This window comes from Equus caballus, chromosome 12, assembly GCF_041296265.1.
Source record: "Equus caballus isolate H_3958 breed thoroughbred chromosome 12, TB-T2T, whole genome shotgun sequence".
Classification (NCBI taxonomy): domain Eukaryota; kingdom Metazoa; phylum Chordata; class Mammalia; order Perissodactyla; family Equidae; genus Equus; species Equus caballus.
Genome location: NC_091695.1, coordinates 45,334,922 through 45,358,824, shown reverse-complemented (window position 1 = coordinate 45,358,824; position 23,903 = coordinate 45,334,922). Strand labels below are relative to the sequence as shown.

Genomic DNA, 23,903 nt, shown 5'->3' with positions numbered 1-23,903 from the left:
GCCTGCCTGCTCACTCCCCAAGCCCACCCTCAGCCTCAGGACAGGACATCTGTGGGACAGACCCCTTCTAGAGGGGAAGGTCATTGGGTGCCTGCTGTGCAGAGGCTGCCGGCCAGCCAAGGCTCTATTCCTCCTTGGGTTTGCGAGGCTGCTGCCGGGCCAGCCTGTAGTCGATGTAGGTCCCGAGGCAGGACCAGAGAAGGAAGCGCGTTAGCAGGATGACAACCAGCAGGACCACGAGCGGGTCGGGGCCCGTGCTCCCCCACAACCAGGAGGCCATGCTGAAGGGGGCCGACCCCACAGAGCCACCACAGCCCCGGGCCCAGTTCTGCTGAGTGCCTGCTGTGCGTGTGGCCAAGGGCCCCAGTCGGGCGGGGAGCTCGGTGCAGCCGGGGGTCTAAGGGACGGCCCCTGTCCCTCCGCAGCCCCGAGCAGGCGGCGCTCCAGCCCAGGGGGTGGCCTTCGAGAGGACAGATCGGCCGGCTAGCGGCCTCCTTGGTCAAGAGGCCCATGCGCCATTCATCCAGAATGAGCCACTCGCGGCGACAATGGGCGCATTGTCGGGAGGCTGGGGGCGCCCCTCCCCACCCGCCCGCGGTGACGTAACCGGCAACCGGCGCTGGCAGCTGCGGGCCGAAGCGGCCACCTCGCGCTCCCCGCGCCCACGCCCGCGCTTCCGGCCGCAGACAATCGGGCTCTTTCTCCGCCCAATTAGCTCGGCCGGCCGGCCGGCCAGCGGGCTTTGCAGCAGCGGCAGCCGGCGGGCGGGGCGGGGAGGGCCGGCCGGGGAGCCGTGCAGAAGAAAAGGCGGGCGGGGAAGACAGCACAGTCAGCTCGGAGCCCCGAGGCCACCCCAGACGGCCCTATTAGCGCAGGGGCCGCGCCAGCATCTCAGAGGCCCACTGCCGCCTGCCACAGCGCAGGGGGCAGCGCGGGCTGCGACGGGTCTGCCCAGAAAGGGGCCGGGCGGGGAAGCTGCATAATCACCAAGGAAGGGGCTGGGGCCCCCAGCACCCCCTCCCAGCTCGCCCCACCACCAGCCAAGCAACAGGCCATGGCCCCGAGCTAGACAGGACAGGACAGTCCTGTTGGAGTCCCCTCACATCCCTCACAGGGATGCTGGGCCTCAAGCCAGGTCCCACGGTGGACTCCCTGAGTGACCTTGAGCGCACTGCTCAACCGCTCCGGGACACAGGCTCCTTATCAGAACGTGAGACGAGTGAAGACAGCTGCTTTGAAGGCCCTGGGGAGGACGAAGGGAGAGCGTTTATACGGGACCGGCGTGGCACCAGGCATGGACCGCCCCCACCACCATCCTCTCGTCTCCAGGCCACTTCTGCCACAACACCACCAGCCCAGCCTTCTCTGCCTGCCCCCACACACTGCGTGCACACATGTATACGCACATACACACATGCACGCACACGTACACATGCACTCATTGCGACGCACCCGCACACTCACCAGGCCACACACACCTCTACAGATTCCACTCACCTCCCGAGTTCATCTCTGACTTTTCACAGCCCAGTTTTCCGTGGGTCAGGGGACAGCCTGGGCCTCTCAAGGGCCCAAGCTGGAGCTCAGAGGGCCCCGCAGGAGGAGCGAGGTCTCCGGGCGCCGGGTCTTGGGAATCCAACCACGTTCTCCCCAGGAAATGGTTCCCACAGTCCCTGAGCCAGAGAGAAAGTTTAGGGGTCTCCCAGCTGCGGGGCCCCTGAAGCCAGTGCCTGAATTTCTTCTCTGTCCACAAAATGAGAATGTGCTCCCGGCCAGCCTTTCTGGAAGCTTCTGTCTAAGGCGTCAATGCAAAGGCTTTGACAGGCAGCACACCTTAAGACTGGTGGTGGAGCGGGATGACGGTGCTCACCTGTGGTTTTCGCGACAATAATCCCAGAGAACGTGTGTTGGGCATCATGGGGAGCCAGACCCACGCCAGGCTCCCCACCTGCACCCCTCCCTTGGCCCCTCACCCCCGGAAGCTCAGACGTCACCCCGACTGACAGAGGCCCTCAGAAGTGTGCCGTGTCCCCCTTTAATCTCTGGGTGGAAAATGCCTTTTGCTGCCTCCGTCCACCGAGAGGGCCGCCAGCCTGGGGACCCGGCCAAGGGACCCAGCATACCTGCAAATACGCAAAGATGTGGCTGCTTGATAAGAGCTTCCAGAAAGTTGCAGAAAGTCTTTGGTGGTGGCCCCGAGTCGCCTTCCTGGAGAAAACCATCTGCCCACGGAGGGAAGGTCCCCGGAGGAGAGCAGCCCGAACCCGGGAAGGACAAAGAGGCTGACTCCTCGTGGGCGTTTCGTTTCCCCGAGAGGCCGGCGTCTCCGGGTGGGAGTACCCCGGGGGAGCCGGAGGCACCGGGCACACACTGGGCACAGCCCAGTCCTCAGCCTCCCACCGCACAGCTCTCGACCCGGCAGGTGGGAACAAGGTGGCCTCGGATAAACCTGTTTGCCAAGCACACAATCGGACACGCAAAGTCAACAACGCTGGTCACGTGGCGTCCACGCACGGAGACTCTTTGAGGTCGCAGAGCCCCCCCCCCCCCACCGCTTCCCGCTCAGACGGCCCCAGGCCCCAGAGGTCGGAGAAGACAAGGTCAGCGTGCCCTTGAGATGAGGGAGCGAACGGCCCGCTCCCCTGCACAGGGTGGCGGCTGCTCCCAGGGGTGACATCTCCTGAGAAAGGGCCACTGATGCAGGTGCAGGCACCTTAGATGGACAACGTGGCTATCACCCCCAGGAAGAAATAATTAGGTGACAATAAAAACGTATGAGGTAGGCCAGCACTTTGCAGGCATTGCTCACTCAGAGAGGAAACACTCAAGTCAGCCCACTGCTGGCAGTGATGTGAGTCTGGGGGCATGGTCAGGGCTCCGTCCCCACCCTTGGGACCATTTCACCCATCTCTGCGCTCCCCACCTCTGGCTTCAACGCCCCTTTGTTCCAACACGACTCCTCCAGGGGATGTTGTCACTGCAGTAGCTCCCCCCGCACCAGGGGCATCCATCCTCCAGGCAGCCCTTCGCCGAGGGCTGACCGTAGGGCGATAAAAGCCAGTCCCCCTGCCACACGGCCCGGGACAAGCTTGAAGGGCAAACCAAGCCCCAGAGCTCCCCTTCAAGATCGCGGTGATCTTGGGGCTGTGCCTGAAGGCGCCTCTCCTTGGCTTTTTTCCTCCTCCCTCCTGCCCTCCCCATGCCTCGCTCCTGTTCCTCCCGGGCACGCCACCTTGTAAAGACCCACCTGGGGGGGCCGGCCTTGTGGCACAGCGGTTAAGTTCGCCTGTTCCGCTCCTCTGTGGCCCAGAGTTCACTGGTTCGGATCCCGGGTGCGGACATGGCACCGCTTGGCAAGCCATGCTGTGGTAGGCGTCCCACATATAAAGTAGAGGAAGATGGGCACGGATGTGAGCTCAGGGCCAGTCTTCCTCAGCAAAAAGAGGAGTATTGGCAGTAGTTAGCTCAGGGCTAATCTTCCTCACAAAAAGACGTGCCTGAGAAGGCAGGATGGACATGGACGGGTGTCCTGTCCAGGGGAGCTGGAATTTTCCAGGACTCAGAACGGAGCAGGGGGAGGCGCCAGCCCTGGATCAATGAGCCGGACTGGGGACCCGGCTGATCTTTAGGGGTGCAAAGAGCCCACATGCAAATGTCCAAACGTTGAAGCAGCAACTGGCAGGTCCTGCCTCATTGTCCCCTCAGGGCCCAGCAGAAGAACCCTTCCCACAGCTGAGGCTCCTGAGGAGGCCCGGGGGTGGAGGCACAACCTGGGTGCCAGCCGGGACCAGCTCTCTCTGGGGCCGAGGGCACCAGAACGTGCCCCATGGGCCCCATTCGAGTTACTTGCCCTGCCCAAGCTGGGTCGCCATCACAGTGTCCTTGCAGTGCTCTGGGCCTCAACTTCCTCATCCAGAAAAGGGGACCACAGCCCCTCCTCCAAGTTCTGCAAGCGAGGCCGGGCATCAGAACGCTTTGCAGGGGAAAAAGCAGCGCTCAGCGCCCTAAGGACCCAGCAGGCTTCAGGACTCGCACGCAGGACCGGGGAGCGAAGCTGAGGCCTCGCACCAAGCACTGCCTGGCGCGTCCCCCTGGGTGTGGGTGGCTTGGCTGGGTTTGCAGTTTACTTCCATCACAGCACTGACATCCTCTGAAATCGTTCATATGTGTCTAGACTGTGAGCTCTCACCCAGTCCCCCGGGGCTTGGCACAGTTCCTGGCACCCCGCAGGCCCTCAGTAGGAACGGGTGGCGTGGATGGCGTCAAGAGGCCAATAAAGGAGGCCCATGTCTCCATTAGACCAAATTCAGCCAAAATTATAAAATCACCAGCTACAACGGTGCAAAGAGTGAGATTCTCAGAAGTGCCGGAGTCTTATCGAAAACCATCACTTTTTTATTTTTGCACAAGCAAGACACGTTTGCTATTACAAAAAAAAAAAAAAAAAGGCCAATATTGCAGAAATGTGTGAGTTAGGAGAGAGTGCATGTCAACTCGTGTTTCCACCAAGACGGAGCACAGGATGCTGGAAAAATAGGACCGACGGCACCCTGGGGGCAAGCACCCTGGGAAGGCCCGTGGCCGATTACCTCTCACTCTGAGAATATCGCATCTCCAAACCCAGCTGGCGCCCGCCGCCGCCGGCGGAGTCAACAGAAGAGCATTTCAAACCGGGCTTCCACCGAAATGCGCCCTCCTCACAGACGGGCGAAAATTAATTTTCTTTCTTCCTGCACCACAAAAGCAGATTAAAATCCCAAACCGGGGGACGAGTGGGAAGAAGTGGAAAGCTTCCTCATTGAGGGGGCACCACTGTGCAGTCCCGGGTTCTCTCCCAAACAAGGGATGGCCCCAGCCGTTGGAAACGTGCCCCCCACCCCCCGCCCCGGCAAACATAAAGCCAGGCCAGGGAGAATGCACTTGAGAAAAATTACACTGCTGTCATTCCAGCCGTTGAAAGCTGGTATGTAACTTTGCACGGGGTGATCAAACAGCTAGTCAAGGATGCTGTCAGGAGCAGAATGAAATTCCAAATAAATTAGCCATGTCGGAGAAGCCAATACAACACCGGATTAAGGCTCACAAAGAAAACACAATTTATTCAGCCTACCTTGTCAGAATTCTTAATAACCCCGCTCCGTGTTTCTCACCTCGGCTGGGAGTTGAGTCTCCAGACGAGACGACGCAAGTGAGCCCCCACTCGGAACGTGGAGCTCCGGATACGTGCACACACCATGCGTGCTCACGGGCTAGGGTAGCGTCCCGTGTTTATATAAAATGATGCTTTTATGAACGTTTCAGCAGAAACCAGCGTGCCACACAGAGGAGGCAAGCTGTCGCCGAGCCCGGGAAGCACATGCGGCCGGCTCCCGGCTGAATGACAGAGTTCATACATTAGAATACGGGACTTGGGGGCCAAAGAGAGGAATATTAATCATGGTGGCTTAACTCTTTTGGGCTTTGGGGAAGAGAAGCATCTTGCCCGCTGGCCTCGTAAATGACGTGTGTTCTGGCGGCGGGTGTCTGTCCCAGAACATCATTTCATCTTTTTAAGGCAACAGGGTGTGAAAGAGAATTGTCGCCCTTTGCAAGTCCTAACTGTCTGTCCTCTGATACAACTCATTAGTACATTCAAGGGCCCTAAAAACAATATCCTTTTTTATCAATGACCCCAGACGGCTTTCACACGCCGACAAACGCTCTTTGAAATAGTTAACAGGCAGAGGCTTCGCGGGGGAGGCACCTTTGAAGGCCCGGGGATGGCTCTGCTTTTGCTTTGCCGAAGGACCTCAGTGAGAGCCTGGGGCCCTTTCTGGTTCACAGAGGGGTGGGGGAGAGACAGACGGAGGGGGAATTTGCTTTGCAACATGAAGGCTCTTGCGAGAGATAAAACCAGCAGGAATGTTGAGAGGAACTGGAAGAAAGTGATCCGGCCGTTAGTCTGAGACGGAATGTCAAGATGCTTGAGAAATACACAAAATAAAGATTTTCCCAGAAATGAAAAAAGAGAGCGATGACCTAATGGTATTAAATTTTTGTTGAAAGATAAAAGAAATGTGCTGAGTAGATGGGGGCGGGGGGGAATCTCAACTCTTTCCCAAGTGTGGCCCGGCCCAGATTCTCTATCTCAATTTCTAGATAAACAAGGAAGGCAAGCGATGGGGTGGGGATCCAGGAGACACTGTGGGGCCCACCGGACACACACAAAGTGGGTTTTTGGAAGAAAGTAGGAGTGTCCCTCGGAACGGGCCTTGTGCTGGGGAGCGACAGACGTGAGGACTTGGTGACACTCGCAAGCTCACAAAGTTGGACCGAGCCACAAGAAAGTGCCCCCTTGTCACCATATGTGTGTCACAGGAAGACTAGCCTGTCCCCTCAGAAGCATCATACTCTCTCATCCACCCTGAGGGACTTCTGTTCATGTGCCTCCTGGAGTCTCCATTGTCACCGGTTGGTCACACGGTTCAGTTGGGACAGGAGGCTGCTCAGGCTAGCTCAGGCATGTCCCCTGGCTGTGGGCTAGCTCAGGCATGTCCCCTTGTTGTGGGCTAGCCCAGGCCTATCACCAGGGTATGGGCTAGCTCAGGCACATCCCCAGCTATGGGCTAGCCCAGGCATATCATCAGGGTAAGGGCTAGCCCAGGCATATCATCAAGCTAAGGGCTAGCTCAGGCATATCATCAGGCTATGGGCTAGCTCAGGCATACCATCAGGCTATGGGCTATCTCACAGAAGATGAACTGGAGTCCCACCAGGAAGCACAGAAGCCAGGTCGCCCCTCTCTCTCTGAAGCCACACAACCTCTAAGATGCGGCATCTCTCTGCCCAGCCTCTTCCACCTTCCAGCTCTTTCTCCCTGCTCACTGGCTTCCTCTGCTTTGCTTAAGTCTCGCCCCATGATGGCAGGGGGACAGAGTAAGAGGTATGGTACATGGCCAGAGGGGTTCCAGGAGAAGACGGAATAGGGCAAAGATATCTCTGAAGGGAAAACAGCTGAGAAGTGTTCAGAGCTGATGAAAGACATCAGCCCACAGATTCAGGCATCCCAAAGACTCCAACGTAGGACGCGTGAATTAAAATGCACCTGGAATTTGTTTTAATCAGGTACGTGAAGATGACCGACACAGAGACTGCTGCCTTGAAAGAAGAAGTTATTACGTAGTGTTCTCAAAGAGGAGGGGAGGGGAATGCATCACTCCATGCAGGGCCACGTGGAGCAGCACGAGGGGAAAGCACGGTGGAGAGCCTTCGTTACTATAGTGATGGGAAGTTGTCAAAGGGGATGTCCCCTATTGGGCAGGAAGCAAAACACAGATGCTGGGGTTTGTGGAGGGTTTGTAATATGACCTTCACACACCTGTGGAAACACAGGGAGGATACAGATGTAAACAACTTTGGCCATTAGTTAACTCACGATTTCAAGAATCCAGAACATCCAAAATGATTATTACAGAAGTGAACATCTTAGAAGCAGTGGGAGAGGCAGGGTAGACTTGAAGAGACCACCATGAGCCACAGCTGACTTCTCAGCAATAACGGGGCAGCGGGATGGGGTGGGGTCACACTGTCAAGGGGCTGGAGTCAAACAGCTACCTAAAAATGCCTATGCAACCAAACAAGTTTAAATAAAGACAAACGCTAGAGTTTTCTTTGGGGAATGTATCTCTGGACGCATGTGCTTGGTCAGAGGGAACACAGATCTTTAACTTCACGAGAAAAAGACATATTTGTTTTCCAAAGATATGGCACCAAGTTGCACAACAGCGGTTGTGGGCGTTCTGGTTGCTTGTCTTCCTCACCAGCCCTGGCTTTGCGGTATTTTCCAGTCTGGTGGGTGAGAAATGGCCTCTGGTGGGGTTTTAATTTGCATCTATGTTTTTATTTTTCGTACTGGGTCTCCTCTTCTGTAAAGTTACAGCTCAGTCCTTTGCCTACCTGGGCGCGTTCTTTTTCTTGTTGGTTTTTAGGCATTCCTCATTGTAGTAACGACATGTTCCACAGCAATGAAAGTAATCTTTCATGTTGCGCATTCTGATGCTTTAATGTCCGGGGCCTTGCTGACCCTGGAGGGACTGCCACTCCCAGGGTTGGCCAATTTCTAGAGAGAGCAAATGACTCATCTGTGAACACACTTCTGAAATACAAACCCGCCGTGCACAGCTTAAACCCTGACCACCTCCTTTATCCATCTCTTGTACTCAGGGTCGCTCTCCTCTGCCCCAATGACCCCAGGGCAGGTACCAGATTACTAGGGACAGCCCCTATGCCCCAGAGCCCGCGGAAATCATTCACACCAGCCAATCCTCAGCCTGCTTAACCTGCCTCACGTGTTCCTCCCTGTGGAAACCACAATAAAGATTCTTGCCCGTCTTTTCTTCTCGTTCCCTCTCCCTCCTGACCAACGCTGGCACTTCCCCATGTGCCCCCCTCATGGCATAGTGTGCTCTCTTCTCTTGGGACCTGTGAGTAACCAGCTGTCCTTTCAACGGCATCCTCTCCTGATCTGTTGGCCTTGCCGTCCTGGATAATAATGAAACCCATATTAGAGCATTCCCTCTCTTCATACTGATTCTTTGTCAGTTCTCCGGGTTCCAATATCTCCTCTTAGTTTACCGTTTGTCCTTTTGTGCTTTTTATGGTGCCTTTTGATGAAAGTAAGTTATAAATGCAATGCAGTCAAATTTATCAGTTGTATCCAAGGCCCTAACTGGGACAGTAAGGCAAGAAAATGAATTAAATGCATAAAGATGGAAAAAGAAGACACAATGCCAGCATTATTCCCCAATGCGAGGCAGAGGGAGGATCATATGACGAGTCACAGACAGTTCTTCAAGCTTCCCTGAGGAGGTGACACGCCCTACCTCTGCTCACACACCATTGGCCAAAGCAGGTCACGTGTTCATGCCTAACACATGTGTGTTGGCATAGTCACTCCCATCGTTGGGCCTGTCACAACAGAGGTTCTTGCTGGCTCTGAAGCTGCCGTGTTGTAGGAGGAGAGGCCCCCCCTGGCTAGGACCCGATGGCGGCCTCTAGGAGCTGACAGCAAGTGCGACCCCCAGCTGACAGCCAGAGAGAAAACAGGGAAAACTCGGTCCTATGCTTGCAAAGACCTGAATTCTGTCAACAACCATGTGAGAGTAGAAGTGGATTCCTCGCCATAGTGTCCAGATGAGACCATATCCCTGATCCCTTGTGAGCATCTGAGCAGAGAACCCAGCCCAGCCCACCCGGACTTCTGCCCTAAAGAACTGTGAGCCATAAATGGGCGTTGCTTTAAGCCACAGCATTTGTGGTCATTTGTTACACAGCACAGATAACTCATACAGATCTCAGGGGACCCTTGCCATCTTACCATGTGCCTGAAATATTTAGACCCCTAAATATTTGGTGGAGAACACTGATGACCACCACAGACCCCTACCTCACACCTCACACAGAAATCGGTTCGAGGTGGTTTAACAATTCAATGTGAAAGGTAAAACTCTAAAAATTTTAGAGGACAATCTAGAAGAACATATTTACAGCCTCGGAGCAGGGCTATCTTGACAACACACAGAAAGTACAAACCTAAAAGGAAAGATTGATCAATTTATTTTTAGACAAGCGAAAGTTAAGATATTTGCCGGGAATAGATTGCCAGTCAAGACGATCCCAAGGGATATCTTTCAGGCCAAAGAGAAATCATCGCAGAAGGAAGATGCAAGAAAAAATTGTGAGCAAAGGGCATGGAGGATATCTGGGTAATTCTAAACAAACACTGACCGCATAATGCAAGAAAAATCACGTCTAAATTGAGGAAGTTAAAATTAGAAACGAAATATATGACATAATCGCATGTAAGTAGGAAGAGAGGTGGCATTTTCTAAGGCCTCGTATCTTGGAAGGAGTATAAAATATTGATTAATTTAGACATTGAAAGTTGACTATGCCTCGTAGAAGTCCCTAGGGTCACCACAAAAAGAATAGAAATGGAATATTTAAGTTCCAAAGTGACAAAGGAGGAGAGAATAAAGGGGGAGAAAAATAAATAACTAAAGGAAGCTACAAAAAGAGTGAAAAGACCAGCCACTTGACAAGCTCGAAATAAAGAGCAGAGATAAATCCCACAGCCCTGAGGTTATGAGGAATACGAGTGATTCCTCCGAACTTGACCTTGAGAAGACCCCCCACAGAACCTTATCCAACACTCACGGGCTGTCTCCTCCTCCACCTTCAGGTTTCAGCTTTATTTCCACCTTCTCAGAGGGGTTTCCACTGACCCCACCGCCTGGGGTCCATCTCCAAGCTCCCCATTCTTCACCGCTGAGGTCCCATTTGGGAAGCACTGTCCGTCCTCCTTATTGGTGGATTCCATACTTACGAAATCGCCTGCTCTCTAAAATGCCTTTGAAGCCCCAAAACCAATCCTCATGGCACTCTCAAAGTCATTCGCAGACATGTTCAGGGCAGTGAGGCGCTCCGGTTGCCCGGTGCACACGTTCCCAGCTGAGGGTGAACACGGGGTCACTGTGCCTTCTTGGTTCAGCTCATACTGTAAGCACGTGTCCTTTTCGTGGACTATTCTGTGCCCCGTCTTGGCGTTTTTGCGCTTTCGGTTGGTGATTCTGCTGTTCAAAATGGCCCCCTTCTCGTGCTTAGGAACGTTAGACAGCGCCAAGCCCGCCCACCCCTTATCTGACCTTGATGGAGCCTGACCCAACATCCCAGCTCCTTCCACACCATTGACCTGAGAGCAGCCGCTCCAGCTGAGCAGCTGCCCATGGAAGAAGCTCTTTCCTTGTCAAGCGGATGGCCTTGGACACCAGACAATCACAATCCTGCGCCCCCCCAGACCTAGAAGGCCCATCTTCACATCTCACGCCCATCCCCTTCCCAGGATGTGTGTGTGACGGCGGGGCGACCCGCGGGAAGGCATCATGTCGTGTCAAGGAAGTTGCCGAATTGTATGAACCCTCTGTGAGACGAGAGTTGCCGTTGAAGTTGGGCACTCTGGCCATCACCCATGAGGACACCTGCCAAGACTGTTTCGCCCTCCCTGCTCCCTTCCCATCCCCTCCTGAGCCCCTCACCTCATTTCCGACACTTCTCACCCGGGTCAGCTGAGATTACACATCGGGGAGGCTAAGCCTGGCTGGTGCGTCTAAGGTTTCCGAGTAAATTGGTGCCCTGATGCGTTTTTCTGTGGCTGTGGGTCAGGGACAATGGGGGCTCCCTGGCCAAGCCACGTTGCATAAGGCCCAAAGGATGGTTTTCCACCCATCAGGAAATGAACCACTTCGGTCACAATGGAAAGTCTATGAAGCCCCGGGTGCTTCCAGCTCCTAAGAGCTCTTTGAGGGTTTTTTTTTTTTTTCGGCTTTTTGTTTTGTTTTGTATTTTGAGATTTGTTTCGGGAGCAGGAGGGGGGCTAGGAGGAGAAGCAGAGGAAAGCAGGGATTAAGATAACCCTCGCGAGGGCAGCCCATCTCTCCCACGAGATTTCCTGCTGGGACAACGTCGGGGTCTCACATGGCCCCCGGCAGCTCTTCCTGAAGCTGCGTCAGCCCCAAACCCACCGCAGCTCACGGCCCACCCGGGCGCCAGGACTGAGGAAGGGTGACCGGGAGGTCACAGGGCCAGCTCGAGTCTGGGGGCCTCCGCACCCCCATAGCCAGCAGGAAGAGAGGGAGACGCCAAGAGCAGGTGGAGAGAGGGTAGGGCAGTGGCCCCCAGTTCCCAGCCGCCCCTCAGAGGACATGGACGAGGACAGACGAAGGCGCACACCTGCAGGTCCCAGCAGAGGGATGGCAGGACAGGGGGCAGTGTTTCCCGATCCACTGAGACTGCCCACACCACACTGAGAGCCACCGATGAAGGACCAGTTCCCTTGTCCTTTGGTGGGCTTGTAGAGAGAAGCCACACCACAAAGCCACACACAGGCACAGAGCTGCTGTCATAGCCACTGCTTTTCAAATGATCACCAAGCACATCCTCGTCTTCTTCCGTCCTAAGACCTTGAAGCCTGGGTGCCCAGCGGGGTGGTCTTCCCCGTCCCATCCTCTTGGCACACCTTGCCACATGCATCTTCCCAAAACACCATGCACAGGATCCACCACACTCACACCCACTCACACCCACTCACACACTCACATCCTCCACCCTGCAGGAATGACCCAGAATACCTTCCATTTTATCAGGTGCCGTGCAAAGCACCTTCCTCGTATGACCTCACAGCGTCTTCCCGACAGCCTCGCCCGGCACTGCTGTCTGCATTCCGCAGAAGAGAAACCTGAGGCTTGGCGCGATGGAGTAACTCCCCAGAGACCCCACAGCTGGCAAGTGGCACCACTTCCCTCATCGGTGAAGCCAGAGGGGAATGCAGGTGTGTCTCCCTCGGGCCCGCAGGATCCAGCCCCACTCTCTTCACCGGGACCTCCAGGTCCCCCCGCCGTCTGGCCAGTTCTTAATCTCACCCTTTATATGCAACTTCACTCACACAAACCAAGCCCATCCCCCTCCTCCGCAGACATACCCCTTTGCTCACTCAGCCCCCGCAACCCCGGGAATGCCTCTCCCGCCATGTAGCCAAAAGGGCCCCCACCATCCTCTCCTCCTGGTATTCACCCCCGGTGTAGCCCCCTCCAATCTCAATAGGCCCGCCCTGTGACCCTATGGAATATTACAGAAATGATGGTGTGTGATTTCCGAGGCTGGGTCCTCACGGACACTGTGGTTGCCTCTGGGATCACTCACCCGGGGGGGAAGCCGGCCCCCATCATGAGGACGCTCGGGCAGCCCGTGGGGAGGGCCAAGCAACGAGGAACTGAGGCCTCCCGCCAACAGCCAGCGCCGATCCCCCAAATACACGAGGAGCTGCCTTGGAAGGGAATCCTCCAGCTCCAGTCGAGGTTTCAGAGGCGGCAGCCCCAGCCGACGTCTTGACTGCAAGATGAGAGACCCTGAGCCAGAACCACCCAGCTCGGCCCCTCCCAGACTCCTGCGCCACAGAAACAGTGAGATAAGAAATGCGCACTGCTGTCTATACTGTATCGGTTTAGGGAAACTGCTGTGCAGTGAGAGAGAAGGGATCCACAGCTCTGTCATTCTGGGTGTTTCCCTCCCACGTGAGCCGGGGTCAAGCCCATCCTCATCCCCAGTCCTGGGAGGGAAGCCCACCCTGGCATCGGCTGTGGATTTACCCTCCCCTGAGCCTCCCCTCAGTAAACCTTGACCTTCTTTGACAGGATGTGCATCCCAGGGCCTCCAGGGCCAGACGGGAGCCCCGAGGATAAGCCCCTGCCTCCTCCCTGGGCCCTGTGCGGGGCCGTCAGTACAGGTGTGGGGATGATGCCAACAAGAACAGTGTTTCAGCCTTCAGGAGCAATTCCAGAGAGCAGAGTAGCATCCTGATTCACTGGCGGGAGGTGAGGGACCCTGAGCAACTCCCCCATCGGAAGAGAACACAAGTCCGCTTGGACCAGGCCCCTGCTGGCTGGAGGCAGGTCCACAGCGCAGACCACTTGCCACAGCTCTCGGCAGAAGTGCCATTGTCATCCCCATGGTGCAAACGAAGAGGCCTCGGATCACAAAGGGGAAGGAATTGCCCGGGTCACGCAGCTCAGACATGTCTGAGCCAGGACGCGGCCAGCCGTCTGGCCCCCTGCCCTCCCAGCTCTGCCTGCCCCTGTCTGCTCCTTGATGCCCTGATGCCCCACACACACGCTCGACCCGTGCACTGGCCCCACGTTAGGCCTCTGAGGTCACCAGTCCAAAGCCAGGAAAAGACACAAACACCTCAAGACAAGATCACAGAGGCACACATTGGGCACAAGGGTCAGGTCCTCGACTCGGGAACCTAAACCACGGGGTGGAAGCAGGGCAGAGTTGAGAAAGTGACACCCACGCAGGATCTATCTTCTCCCCATGAACTTGTGCGTTCACTCATCATCTGTAGGCATGTGCTCCTGAGCGCCGGGCGCAGCTCAGCCCGCAGGGAATGCCGCAAGCTTGCGGGGGCTCACAGGCCCGCTGGGAGAGGTTCTGAGCCCACCTAGCCTCAGCTCTCCCAGCAACTTACCGGGTGCACTTGAGCGAGTCCTTGGCCTCTCTTGAGCCTCAGGTGATCCCCCTTGAAAGTGGGGGTGATCTTGCCCACCAAGGGACATTGCTGATGTGTGGAGACATTTGTGGCTGTCACATCCATTTGGGCGTTGGTAACTGACATCCAGTGGGTAGAGGCCAAGGATCCTGCTCGACATCCTTTACGCACAGGACGGCCCTCATGGAGAATAGTTTGCCCCCAATGTCGACAGTGTCACCGTGGAGAAACCCTGATATCGAGGATTTGGTGAGACTGCCCACGGGAGGCCCCAGCACGGAGCCTGGCACGTGGACAGCCCGTGACAAGGGTGGGTCGCCTTCTCTTCCCCTTCTTGGGGCTCCTGCTGCAAGCAGGGGTCCTGAGCGCTCCAGGGTCCCCGGTGGTTGGCCCAGCTGATGTGTGCACAGCCTCCGGCCTGTCGCCCAGGTGCCAGGAGAGGGGACACGTCGCCACTGGGGCCACAACTAGTTCATGGAGCAGGAGGGAACCAGGTCGAGCCTCTTCGCACCTCTGCTGGCCCGGGGCCTCTTCTCAGCCAGCTCATGCCAAGGTCAAGTTCAGCCGGCACTTACAGGGCCACTGTCCTCTGTCACTGCCACCCACGCCTCCCCATCCTTCCCAGCTGACCAGCAGGGTCTTCCCTCGGGAGCTGGGTGGCCCAAGGCCAGTGTCCTCTCTTTCAGGTCACGGATCCCCATACACCGGGAATCATTACAACTCAAGCCTCGACACCGGTGCCTGACGTGTTTGGGGTGGGGAGGGAAGCAGCAAGGACACACGTGAGGACGCCCCAGCTCAAATCCAGCAAAGCCCGGTTCCCATCCTGTGCATGACCCTAACCCTAGAAAAAGCAAAACTGGGCTGATACCCGGGCTTTTCCGCTGAGAATTCACTGAGAGCTTCCCACATGGCCTCAGCAGGACCCCCGCCCACGGACCGGAGGCCCACAGCCTATCCCGAGCCGAGTCTGCAGCCGGGCCAGCTCCTGCTGGAGGCCCCTGTCACCGCCATAACCTGAGACGGACGGAAGTCTCGGGCCACGCCAGGCCCCGCCCCAGGGTAGTCAGGTCTTCATCGGCAATGACATCTTTCAATTGCACGAGGCCTTGGTCAGGTCCTGAGACAGCCAGCCGGGCTCATCCTGGGCCCCACATTATTTGGGGTAATTTCACCCGGAGCAGAGGGATCGGCCGGGCTGACCTGGGTTCCATGCTCTTATTGTGACCAGCAGGTTCCCAGGTCTCCAGGCCCCACCTGACAGCCTCTCATCACCTGCCCTCGAGACCCCAGAACCTGGATGGCCCAGGAAACACACCATTCAAGTCTCAATCGGTCCTGGGCACCCAGCCTTGGCCCTGATCCTCGTGGGCCATTGGGTTTTGTTATAAGTGACCATATCCACTCGGTGGATGACTCCAAGTTCATTTGTTCCCACTGCAAACATTTATTGAGCGCCTACTGTGTACCAACACTGGACACGGAAATGCTGTGGTTCCCAAATCACTTGGGGGCTTGGCAACTCCCTCCATCCCCTCAAGGAGCATTGTGGGGGCAGATGCGTGTTCAGAGGACCCTGGTGCGGCCCATTCTCACACGCAGGTGCCTCTCTGTGAAGCCTCCTTGGCATTCGAGGCCACGCTCTGTGGGAAGAGGCACAAAACGTGAGAAATCCTTGACCGGGAGGAGCTGGCTCTCCATGGGGTTGGGGGACACCCTAAAATGACCGCGTGTCACTGGTCCCTGGAGAAATCATCCCCAGGTTGCGTGAGGATGCAGATCGACACGGCCCGATGTGGAGAGCATTGAGCTGTCAAAGCGACATGGTGTTGTGGGGACCCACACAGTCCTGGCTCGATCCCCACCAGTGATTAGCCTTAGACGGATAACTTATGGCTCCTAAACTCGGTTTCTCCACCTAAGAAATGGGGCCCAGTAGCCTGCTAGGGTGAAAGGAGTTGGTGGACTATGATAAAATGTCTGTTTGGGCCAGGGGGCTGAGCTCACTGCGCTGATGGGAAAGACGCCCCCCGACCCCGAGTTGGACACAGGGAGGAGGTTGGAGATGTTCTGTGGCCCACGGAGGCAGCAGCTGCCCCGAGCTGGAAAGGGAGGCAGAGCCGCCTCCTCCTGTAGCTCAGTCTTCTGAGCAGTAGGCAGGAGTCCAGCCCTGGGGTCCCCTGGTCGAGGCCACCCACCAGACCAGAGGGCAAACAGGCTGGGCAAAGGTTGGCACCAGCACTGCCAGCCCCAAGGTGGCCCCTGGGTTTCACATCTGATGAACCCAGGAGGCCAAGCAGCCTTGGCCGGCAGCCACCCAGGCGGACAAACGTAAGCCCTGCAGGCGAGGTCTGGCCAGCCGGGTGGCCACGTGGGGTGGGCTCTGGGGGTCCCAGGGACCGAGGTCAGCTCGTGCCAAAGTCAACTCAAAATGGATCATCGACTCTATCTAAAACCCACAACAACAAAACGTCTAGAAGAAAACAGAAGAAACTCTGAGACTTTGGGTCTGGCAAAGAGTTTTTAGACGGGACTTTAAAAAGCAAAAACCTAATTAGAAATTATACGTCGGACTCGTCGAAAGGAAAAACCTCTGCTGGGGCCCGCCCCGTGACCGAGTGGTTAAGTTCACGCGCTCCGCTGCGGCGGCCCAGGGTTTCACTGGTTCGGATCCTGGGCACGGACATGGCACCACTCGTCAGGCCACATTGAGGCGGCGTCCCATATGTCACAACTAGAAGGACCTGCAACTAAGATATACAACCATGTATCAGGGAGGATTTGGGAGATAAAGCAAAAAAAAAGGAAAAGGAAAACCTCTGCTCCTCAAAAGACGCTGTTCATAAATGAAGAGACAAGCCACAGACTGGGAGAAAATATTTGCAGGATACGTATCCGATAAAGGTCTTATGTCCAGAATATAGAAAGAACTCTTACAACTCAATAAGAAGACAAAACAACTCAGTTTTTTAAAGGAGCAAAATTGGAACCAATGCTTCGGTCAAGAAGAAAACTGGGCAGCAGATAGGTGAGTGGAAGACAAATGAAACGATGCCCAACGTCGTTAGACAGCACAACACACTTCTTAAAATGGGTAAAATGGTAAACTGACAATTCCAAGTGTTGACAAAGATGCGGGGCAACTGGACCTCCCACACATTGCTGGTGGGAATGCCAAGTGGTGCAGACGTGCTGGAAAAGAGTTTGGAAGTTTCTTATCAAGTTAAATATACATGTAACAGACACTGCAGCAATCTAGTAGATACCAAAAAGACATGAAAACACGCCCACACAAAGACCTGGACCCAAATGTTCATAGCAGCTTTACGCACAGTAGCCACAACTGGAAGCGACTTGAATGTCCCTTATCCAGGGGTTGGAAAAGCAAATTGCTATCTATTCACACAACTCCGCATTCCTACAATATTCGTGTCATACTCAGCAAGAAGGGGCTAACTGCAGACACACGGGCCACCACGGATCAATCTCAAACGCATGATGCTGAGGAGCAGGAGCCAGACACAAAAGGCTGCAAACTGCGTATTCCACTTACGTGACATTTTGGAAAAGGCAAACCCATGGGGACAGACAACAGTTACCTTGATTGTGGTGTTGGTTGTGTGACTGTATGCCTTTATCAAAAGGCATCACGCTATAAAAAGGGTGACTTTTCTTGTATGTTAATTATAGCTCATTAACCCCCCCCACCCCCCAAAATCATCGTTCTCATCACTGGAAGTAATGCAGCTTGAGGAAGAGGACCAGCACGCAGCAGACGTGATGCCGAGCGACTGGCGGGCGTGCAGTGTCCCGCGTGCTCAGCAATCCAGTGGGTCCTGCGTTCTCTCCATTTCACAGACGAGGCAAACTGAGGCCTGGAGCAGGAAGTCACCGGCATCACCAGCAGGGATGGGATGGAGTCTGGACCTCTATGCAGACCTGACTCCAGCACCCACACCCTAGACCACTCAGGCTGTCCTGGGGGAGACCTCAGGGATCCCCAAACCAGCTGCCATCTCCCCCAGCTTTTGTGAGGGAAGGATGAGGCCTCAGGGGAGCTGCCCAAGCTCCCAAGGAGAGACACGGAGCTGGGAGGGAACCAGGTATCATTGGTCAACCAACACTCACCCCTGTGCAACAACCTTGAGAACAAAAAAGGCCCCAAGATGGAGCAGGAAGGAGGGCTGGGGGCGGCACCGACGCATGGACCGCCCCACCCTCGGGGAGCTCACGCTGCATCGACCCAAGGTCACCTCCTAGACCAGGGCACGTGGCTGCCTAGACATGCTCCCACGGTCCCCCCGAGAGCCACCCATCAGTGCCCAGTGCTCCTGTGGAGGCCGGTGCTCCCTACCCCCTGGGGGGCTGGGATTTAGAGAGGGGGGGCACTGGGGTCTCAGGCCTGTCCAGGAGGGACCCCAGCCCCGTAGAGAGGGCAGACAGGAGGGGTGCTGTGTTTCCAAGGTGGAGAACCCGCAGTGTGGGGGAGGGGTCTGCAGGAAGGGAGCCGGGGAACCTTGCACCGACTCCAGTTCTGACAGCCGTTCTGGGAGTCAGGAAGTCAAGCACTGGCACTTGGGTCCGTGAAGGTCCCGCTCAGCGTTCAAAGCTTCAGGGGCAGCACGTGCAGAAGGCCCCACCTAGAGGCAGGCACGCGCCTTGAGCCCAGCCAGCTCCCCAGCACGGCCGACACCTGGGGGGACGGCGCTGCTGCCCTGGGCTCCCAGAGGGGCCTCCTCCCGGACTTGCCATCCGGGCTCAGACACCCACAGGCAAGTCTGCCAACCACTCTGTGCCTCGGTTTCCTCCTCTGTGAGAGGAGGATTGAAATCCTGTCTACACCCCGATCTCTCGAAGCAGCTTCATGGCGATGACAGATGCAAAGTACGGTGAGGTAGGCCTGGCACGCGGCCCACGCACCTGCGTCCAGTGCCCACGCTCTAGTGGCTGTGGGACGTCTCCTATTGGACTCCGGGCAGCGGTGCCGAGACGCCAAGATATCCCAGTCCGGGGAACCTCTCCGAGCCACCAGTCGGCTGGGGACAGTGCTGGAGGCCTTGTCCAGTTCATGCTGTGGGCCCGGCTGGCCTGGACAACCTCTGCCTCCACAGCTTGCACGTCTGGGGCCTCAGACAAGGCCTGACCCAGACACGCGGCCACCCCTAGGGGAAGGGGCGTCTGGGTGGGAGAGGCAGGGGGATGGCCTCCTGGGCCTCCATTTGAGACCAGTGTGGGCTGAGCTGACAGTGAGGACGAGAACGTACAGGGACGGGGACCCCAAGCTGGACAGAAGGCTGGGGAAGGCCATCCATTCAGACTCACGTGGACGGAAGGAGGGCCGGCTCTTTTCAAATTCAGATGGAAAGCTCCTGCAGGCAGGAACGTCCTAGTTTACCATGACCCCCGCTCCCCTCAAGCAGCCTTGGAGCGCCGAGCCCGGGGTGCGGGGGTAGGCGGCAGGCACAGCGACAAGGTCCTCGCCACCCCCAAGCTTGAAAGCCGTGCTCCCAGAACGAACACTGCAAGCCGCGTGGATGGGTCGGACGGTGCCTCTCTCGTGGACTCCTTGGGAGCCCTCTCCAAAGTCGGGAGCCCACAGGGAAGGAAACTGAGGCTCAGGCTCAGGGAGGTCACGTCCCCTGTCAAGGTCACACAGCCAGGAAACGGCCGAGCCAGAACCAGAACCCAAGATTCTCGCTGCAGGGCCCCATGTCTTCCCCCCAGCCTCATCCCTGCTCAGACGTCAAGGTCCCCTCGCTCAGGAAGCCCCCGTTGCCGCCCAGCGTGGCCCTCAGACCAGGAGGCGAGTTCCTGGATGAAGGGCAAGTCTTGTCACCTTGCATTAAGACTTTCGTGGGCCTCAGGGACATTGGCTTTCAAGGGGTCCTCCTCCCACAAAATAATAATAATTTCTATTTATAACTGCATTGGAATGAGAACGAACTAATGTTATATATTCTGTTAATTTCCTAGAGCTGCCGTAATGAATTCCCACAGACCGGAAACTCATTCTTTCCCGATTCTGGAGGCCCAAAGTCTGAACTCAATGTGTCACAGGGCCCGCAGGCTCTGGGGGAGGGTCCTTCCTGCCTCTCCCAGCTTCTGGGGCTCCAGGCGTCCCTGGCTTGTGGTCGTATCCCTCCAGCCTCTGCCTCTGGGGTCCTACGGCCTTCTGAGCAGGACACCATCACTGGGTGAGGGCCCACCCCACCCCAGCATAACCTCATCTTGACTAATTACCCCTGCGAAAGACCCTGTTCCCAAATAAAGTCACATTCGGAGGTTGCAGGTGGGCATGAATTTTGCAAGAATTTTCGTGGGCCCAGCCCCCCAAAAGAGGTCACCCTCCTCTCTGCTCACCCCCAAGCCCCTGGCACAGTCACCCTGCGCACAGTAGGTCCCAGGAAAGCCCTCCACACGGCCGCCTGGTCTCAGCAGCTGGTGAGGGTCGGGCCCAGCCCCGGGCCCTCTGTCCCCGCTGGTTCGGGGCGTCTCCCTTCTCCCAGGCGCTGGACGGCCTTTGCTGTGATCAGCTCCGTCCCTGGGGCGCCTTCCCACTGGCTGCCCTGTGCAAACAGCCTTGCTCGGGCTGCCACCCGCCCGGCTCCAGGCTCCTGATATGAATGCGGAGGTTAAATTCCCTTGACACCACTTTAATTTTTCAAATAGCAATCCAGTTACCAAGCGCGTTGGCACCTGGGCCCCGTTCCACCACCACTTGGCAGGACCTGCAAGAGCTGCTGGCAGTGATGGATTCGAGGCCCCTTGGCACACCCCGCCCCCCCCGGCCCGCCCGCCCCAATCCGCCCGGCCACCCGCGCCAGCCCGGTGACCGCACACGGCCAGCCCCCGGCAGCTGCGAGGCCTGAGTGCCAAGACGCAGAGCTGGCTGCCCTCGGCGTCGGGACCCGGCTGGGCAGACTTCCTGGCCCGTCCTTCGGGAGGCCATGGGCAGGGTCTCTCCTCCGACGGGGGCTGGGCTGTGGGATGTGGTTTTCCACCCCGCCGGGTCTCCCCTTCCCTCAGCCTCATGGCCAGGACCAAATCCCTTAGAAAATGAAAAGTCAGAAGTAATGCAGACGCTCTCAGAGCTGGAAGGAATTTAGCCATCAGAAGCTCCCACCTGCTCATGGCACCGTTGGGGAAACTGAGGCGAGAACCAGGAGGCTGCAGAGCCAGGACTGGAACTGGGATCTGGGCTCTCGAGGGAGATATGCACTCAGTGGGTCTCAGGAGGGTGGGGAGCCAGCCAGGCTGGGGTCAGATCCCACCTCTGCCACCAGCTAACTCTGCAACTCCGGGCATCTCTGCGCCTCGGTCTTCCCAACCCCAGGATGAGCTCAGGCACCACCTGTTCCCGGACACCGTCAGGACGACAGGAGTGGATCTGTGCACAGGGAGGAGCCAACCTGGTGACTGGCAGGGTCACCCCGTGTGGGATACAGAACCCAGGATTGCAGGGGCCTCTGGGGAAGGTCAGCCAGACCCGGCGGCAGGGAGAAAGAAAAGGCAGTGCCGGGCATCTCTGCCTGAGGAGACCGGCGCCTGCATTGTTCACACCCCAAGCCACTATTAAATGCCATCTGTATGCGAGCCACTGTCTTGGTGCCCCCCAGTTGTCGGCTTCTAGGCATTGGTGCCAGGACAAGATGGAAAGAGTAGAGCTTGGGGGGACTCAGAGCCCTCTGGACAGACCCAGAGAGGGGACGAGAGCACTTCAAGGACCCAGGACCCCCCGGGCATGTGCCCTTCTCAACACACTACAGTGGGTCCATCCGTCTCCCAAGAAGACCACTGTGTCCCCCACCTGCCTCCCCTGAAGCCTGGAGACCCCATCTCATCACCCGGCGAGCCAGAGGCCACCCAGGCCCCAGGGGAGGGGACCTGGACACAGACGCTGCCTAGACCAGCGCCGCGCGGTACCACAGACCCTGGCCACGTGTGGCCGTTGGCCACTTGGCATGTGGCTGGTGAGACCGACGAAAGGCATGTTTAAAACTTATTTCACTTTGATTAATTTAAATTTAAAAACCGAAGCCATGTGAAGTGGGTTTCCGTGAAAGCACGTTTATTGCTCCGGCAGGACCTGAATGTTTAGCATCTTGAACAGAGATGTGCTGTCAGCGTAAAAATAACACAGCGGGTTTTGGAGAATTAGGTACGTACGAAAGAATGTGACATATCTTGTTAATAATTTTGATATTGATTATAGGCTGAAATAATATTTGGGATAGATTGGGTTACATGAAATGTTATTAAAATGCCTCTTACCTGTTTCTCTTTCCTTTTTGAATGTGGCTACTAAAAATTTTTAAACCGCCCATGGGTTCGTAGTACATTTCTCTTGGGTGGGGCTGGTCCAGAGGAAAGGAGCCTCAGGCAGCCAGGGAGGAGGCACACACCACCCTGCAGGGCACAGCACTGTCCTTCCAGCCTTTGCTGGTCATTCCTCTTGAGGATATGTATGAAGGTAATAATATAAAACAATAGCAGAGTCTCACCCAGCACCAGGCTCTGTGCCAAGTGCTGGCTGGCTCTCCTGAACGCCCCCAGCCCCAAACAAGATAGGTCCCTTTGCTCCCCTCTCAGGGCCCAGAGAGATTAATTAACTTGCCCTGGGTCACACAGCAAGCAGTCGGGACTGCTCTTCAACAGCCTCTGTGTCAGGAGAAGGCAGGGAGGCTGACAGGAGCCACTCAGCTGCCCTCTGCCCTGGATTTTCCAGCCACTGTCTGTGCTTTTCTCAGTTCCCAAAAACAGCAGCAAATCCCAGCCCAGGAGAGTCTCTGGGGGCCACTCTCTACCGAGCAAGGGAGCAAAGGAGCAGGACAAGGGGGCCCCTGGTGTCCTTTGAGATGGGACAAAGCAAAGGGGAAAGAGGGCGACAGGTAAGCTGACGGGTAGGAAGGGGAAGGGGCCGGCAGTGGGCTGCAGAGGGAGCCAGGGGCTTGCTCCCTGAGCAGGGAAGACATGGAGACAGCAGGAGGGCGCCCCCCACCCCGCCACCCCATCCTCCCTCACTCTGCAAAGGATTCTCTTGCACCCTGGGTGCACCGACCTCTGCGCTCCCATGGGGGTGTGGCTCCCCAGCCCCGACCCCACAGAGCTGGCGTCCAGCAGAGGGGACAGGGGCTCACGACCTCATGTTTCAGGTGGAATGCCCGCAGAGTCTGGGATCATGAAGGCCAAGGCTCAAATCCCCCCTGAGGCCTGACCTTGACCTTGGGCCACAGTGGGATGCAGAAGGTCGGCATGGGGAGCGACCTCGAAGACGGCAGGGAACTCCGGGGTGGTGGGGTCGGGGGGTTCCCATGGGAGGCTCGAAGGCCTGCTCTGCTCTCCACCCCCGACAAATTCAACCAGAGCATCCTTCCTCTGCCCGTCGAGACCCCCATTGTCGGCAGGCGGGGCTCTGCAGCCACCATGTCTGTAAACCACTGGCAACTCTCACAGGGAGGTGACTGATGTGCCCCAGGCCGCTGAGCCAGCAGGAGCAGATGGGGGACGGGATCCAGGTGCTCTGGCTCCTCTGCTCCGCCCCACATGGGTCTGGATAAGATAGAAGGAGAACTTCCACAAGACGCCCAGAGACACGCCCAGCAGCGTTGCTGAGGTCACAGCCACAGGATCGTGCCATCGCCGCACCGAGAGGCACCAGGAGAGCGACGGATGCTTCTCGGGGGACCCAAATGCCTCCTGCCCGGAGCACAGGGCACCGCCCTGTTGTCCGCCACCGTGGAGAGCCTGGTGCAGGGCGAGGGTGCGGGAATGCCTGCAGGACGCATAGCAGAGCGGTGAGTCAGCTCAAGCAGCAAGGAGGCGG

General features: G+C 56.9%; 1 protein-coding gene across 1 annotated transcript; it reads right to left on the bottom strand.

Moving 5' to 3' along the window:
- On the bottom strand, nt 1–421 carry SMIM38 (small integral membrane protein 38). Its single transcript, XM_070228958.1, has one exon. It carries the CDS (start codon nt 278–280, stop codon nt 125–127), a length of 156 nt encoding a protein of 51 aa, XP_070085059.1. The 5' UTR covers nt 281–421; the 3' UTR covers nt 1–124.
- Nucleotides 422–23,903: the final 23,482 nt, after the last annotated feature.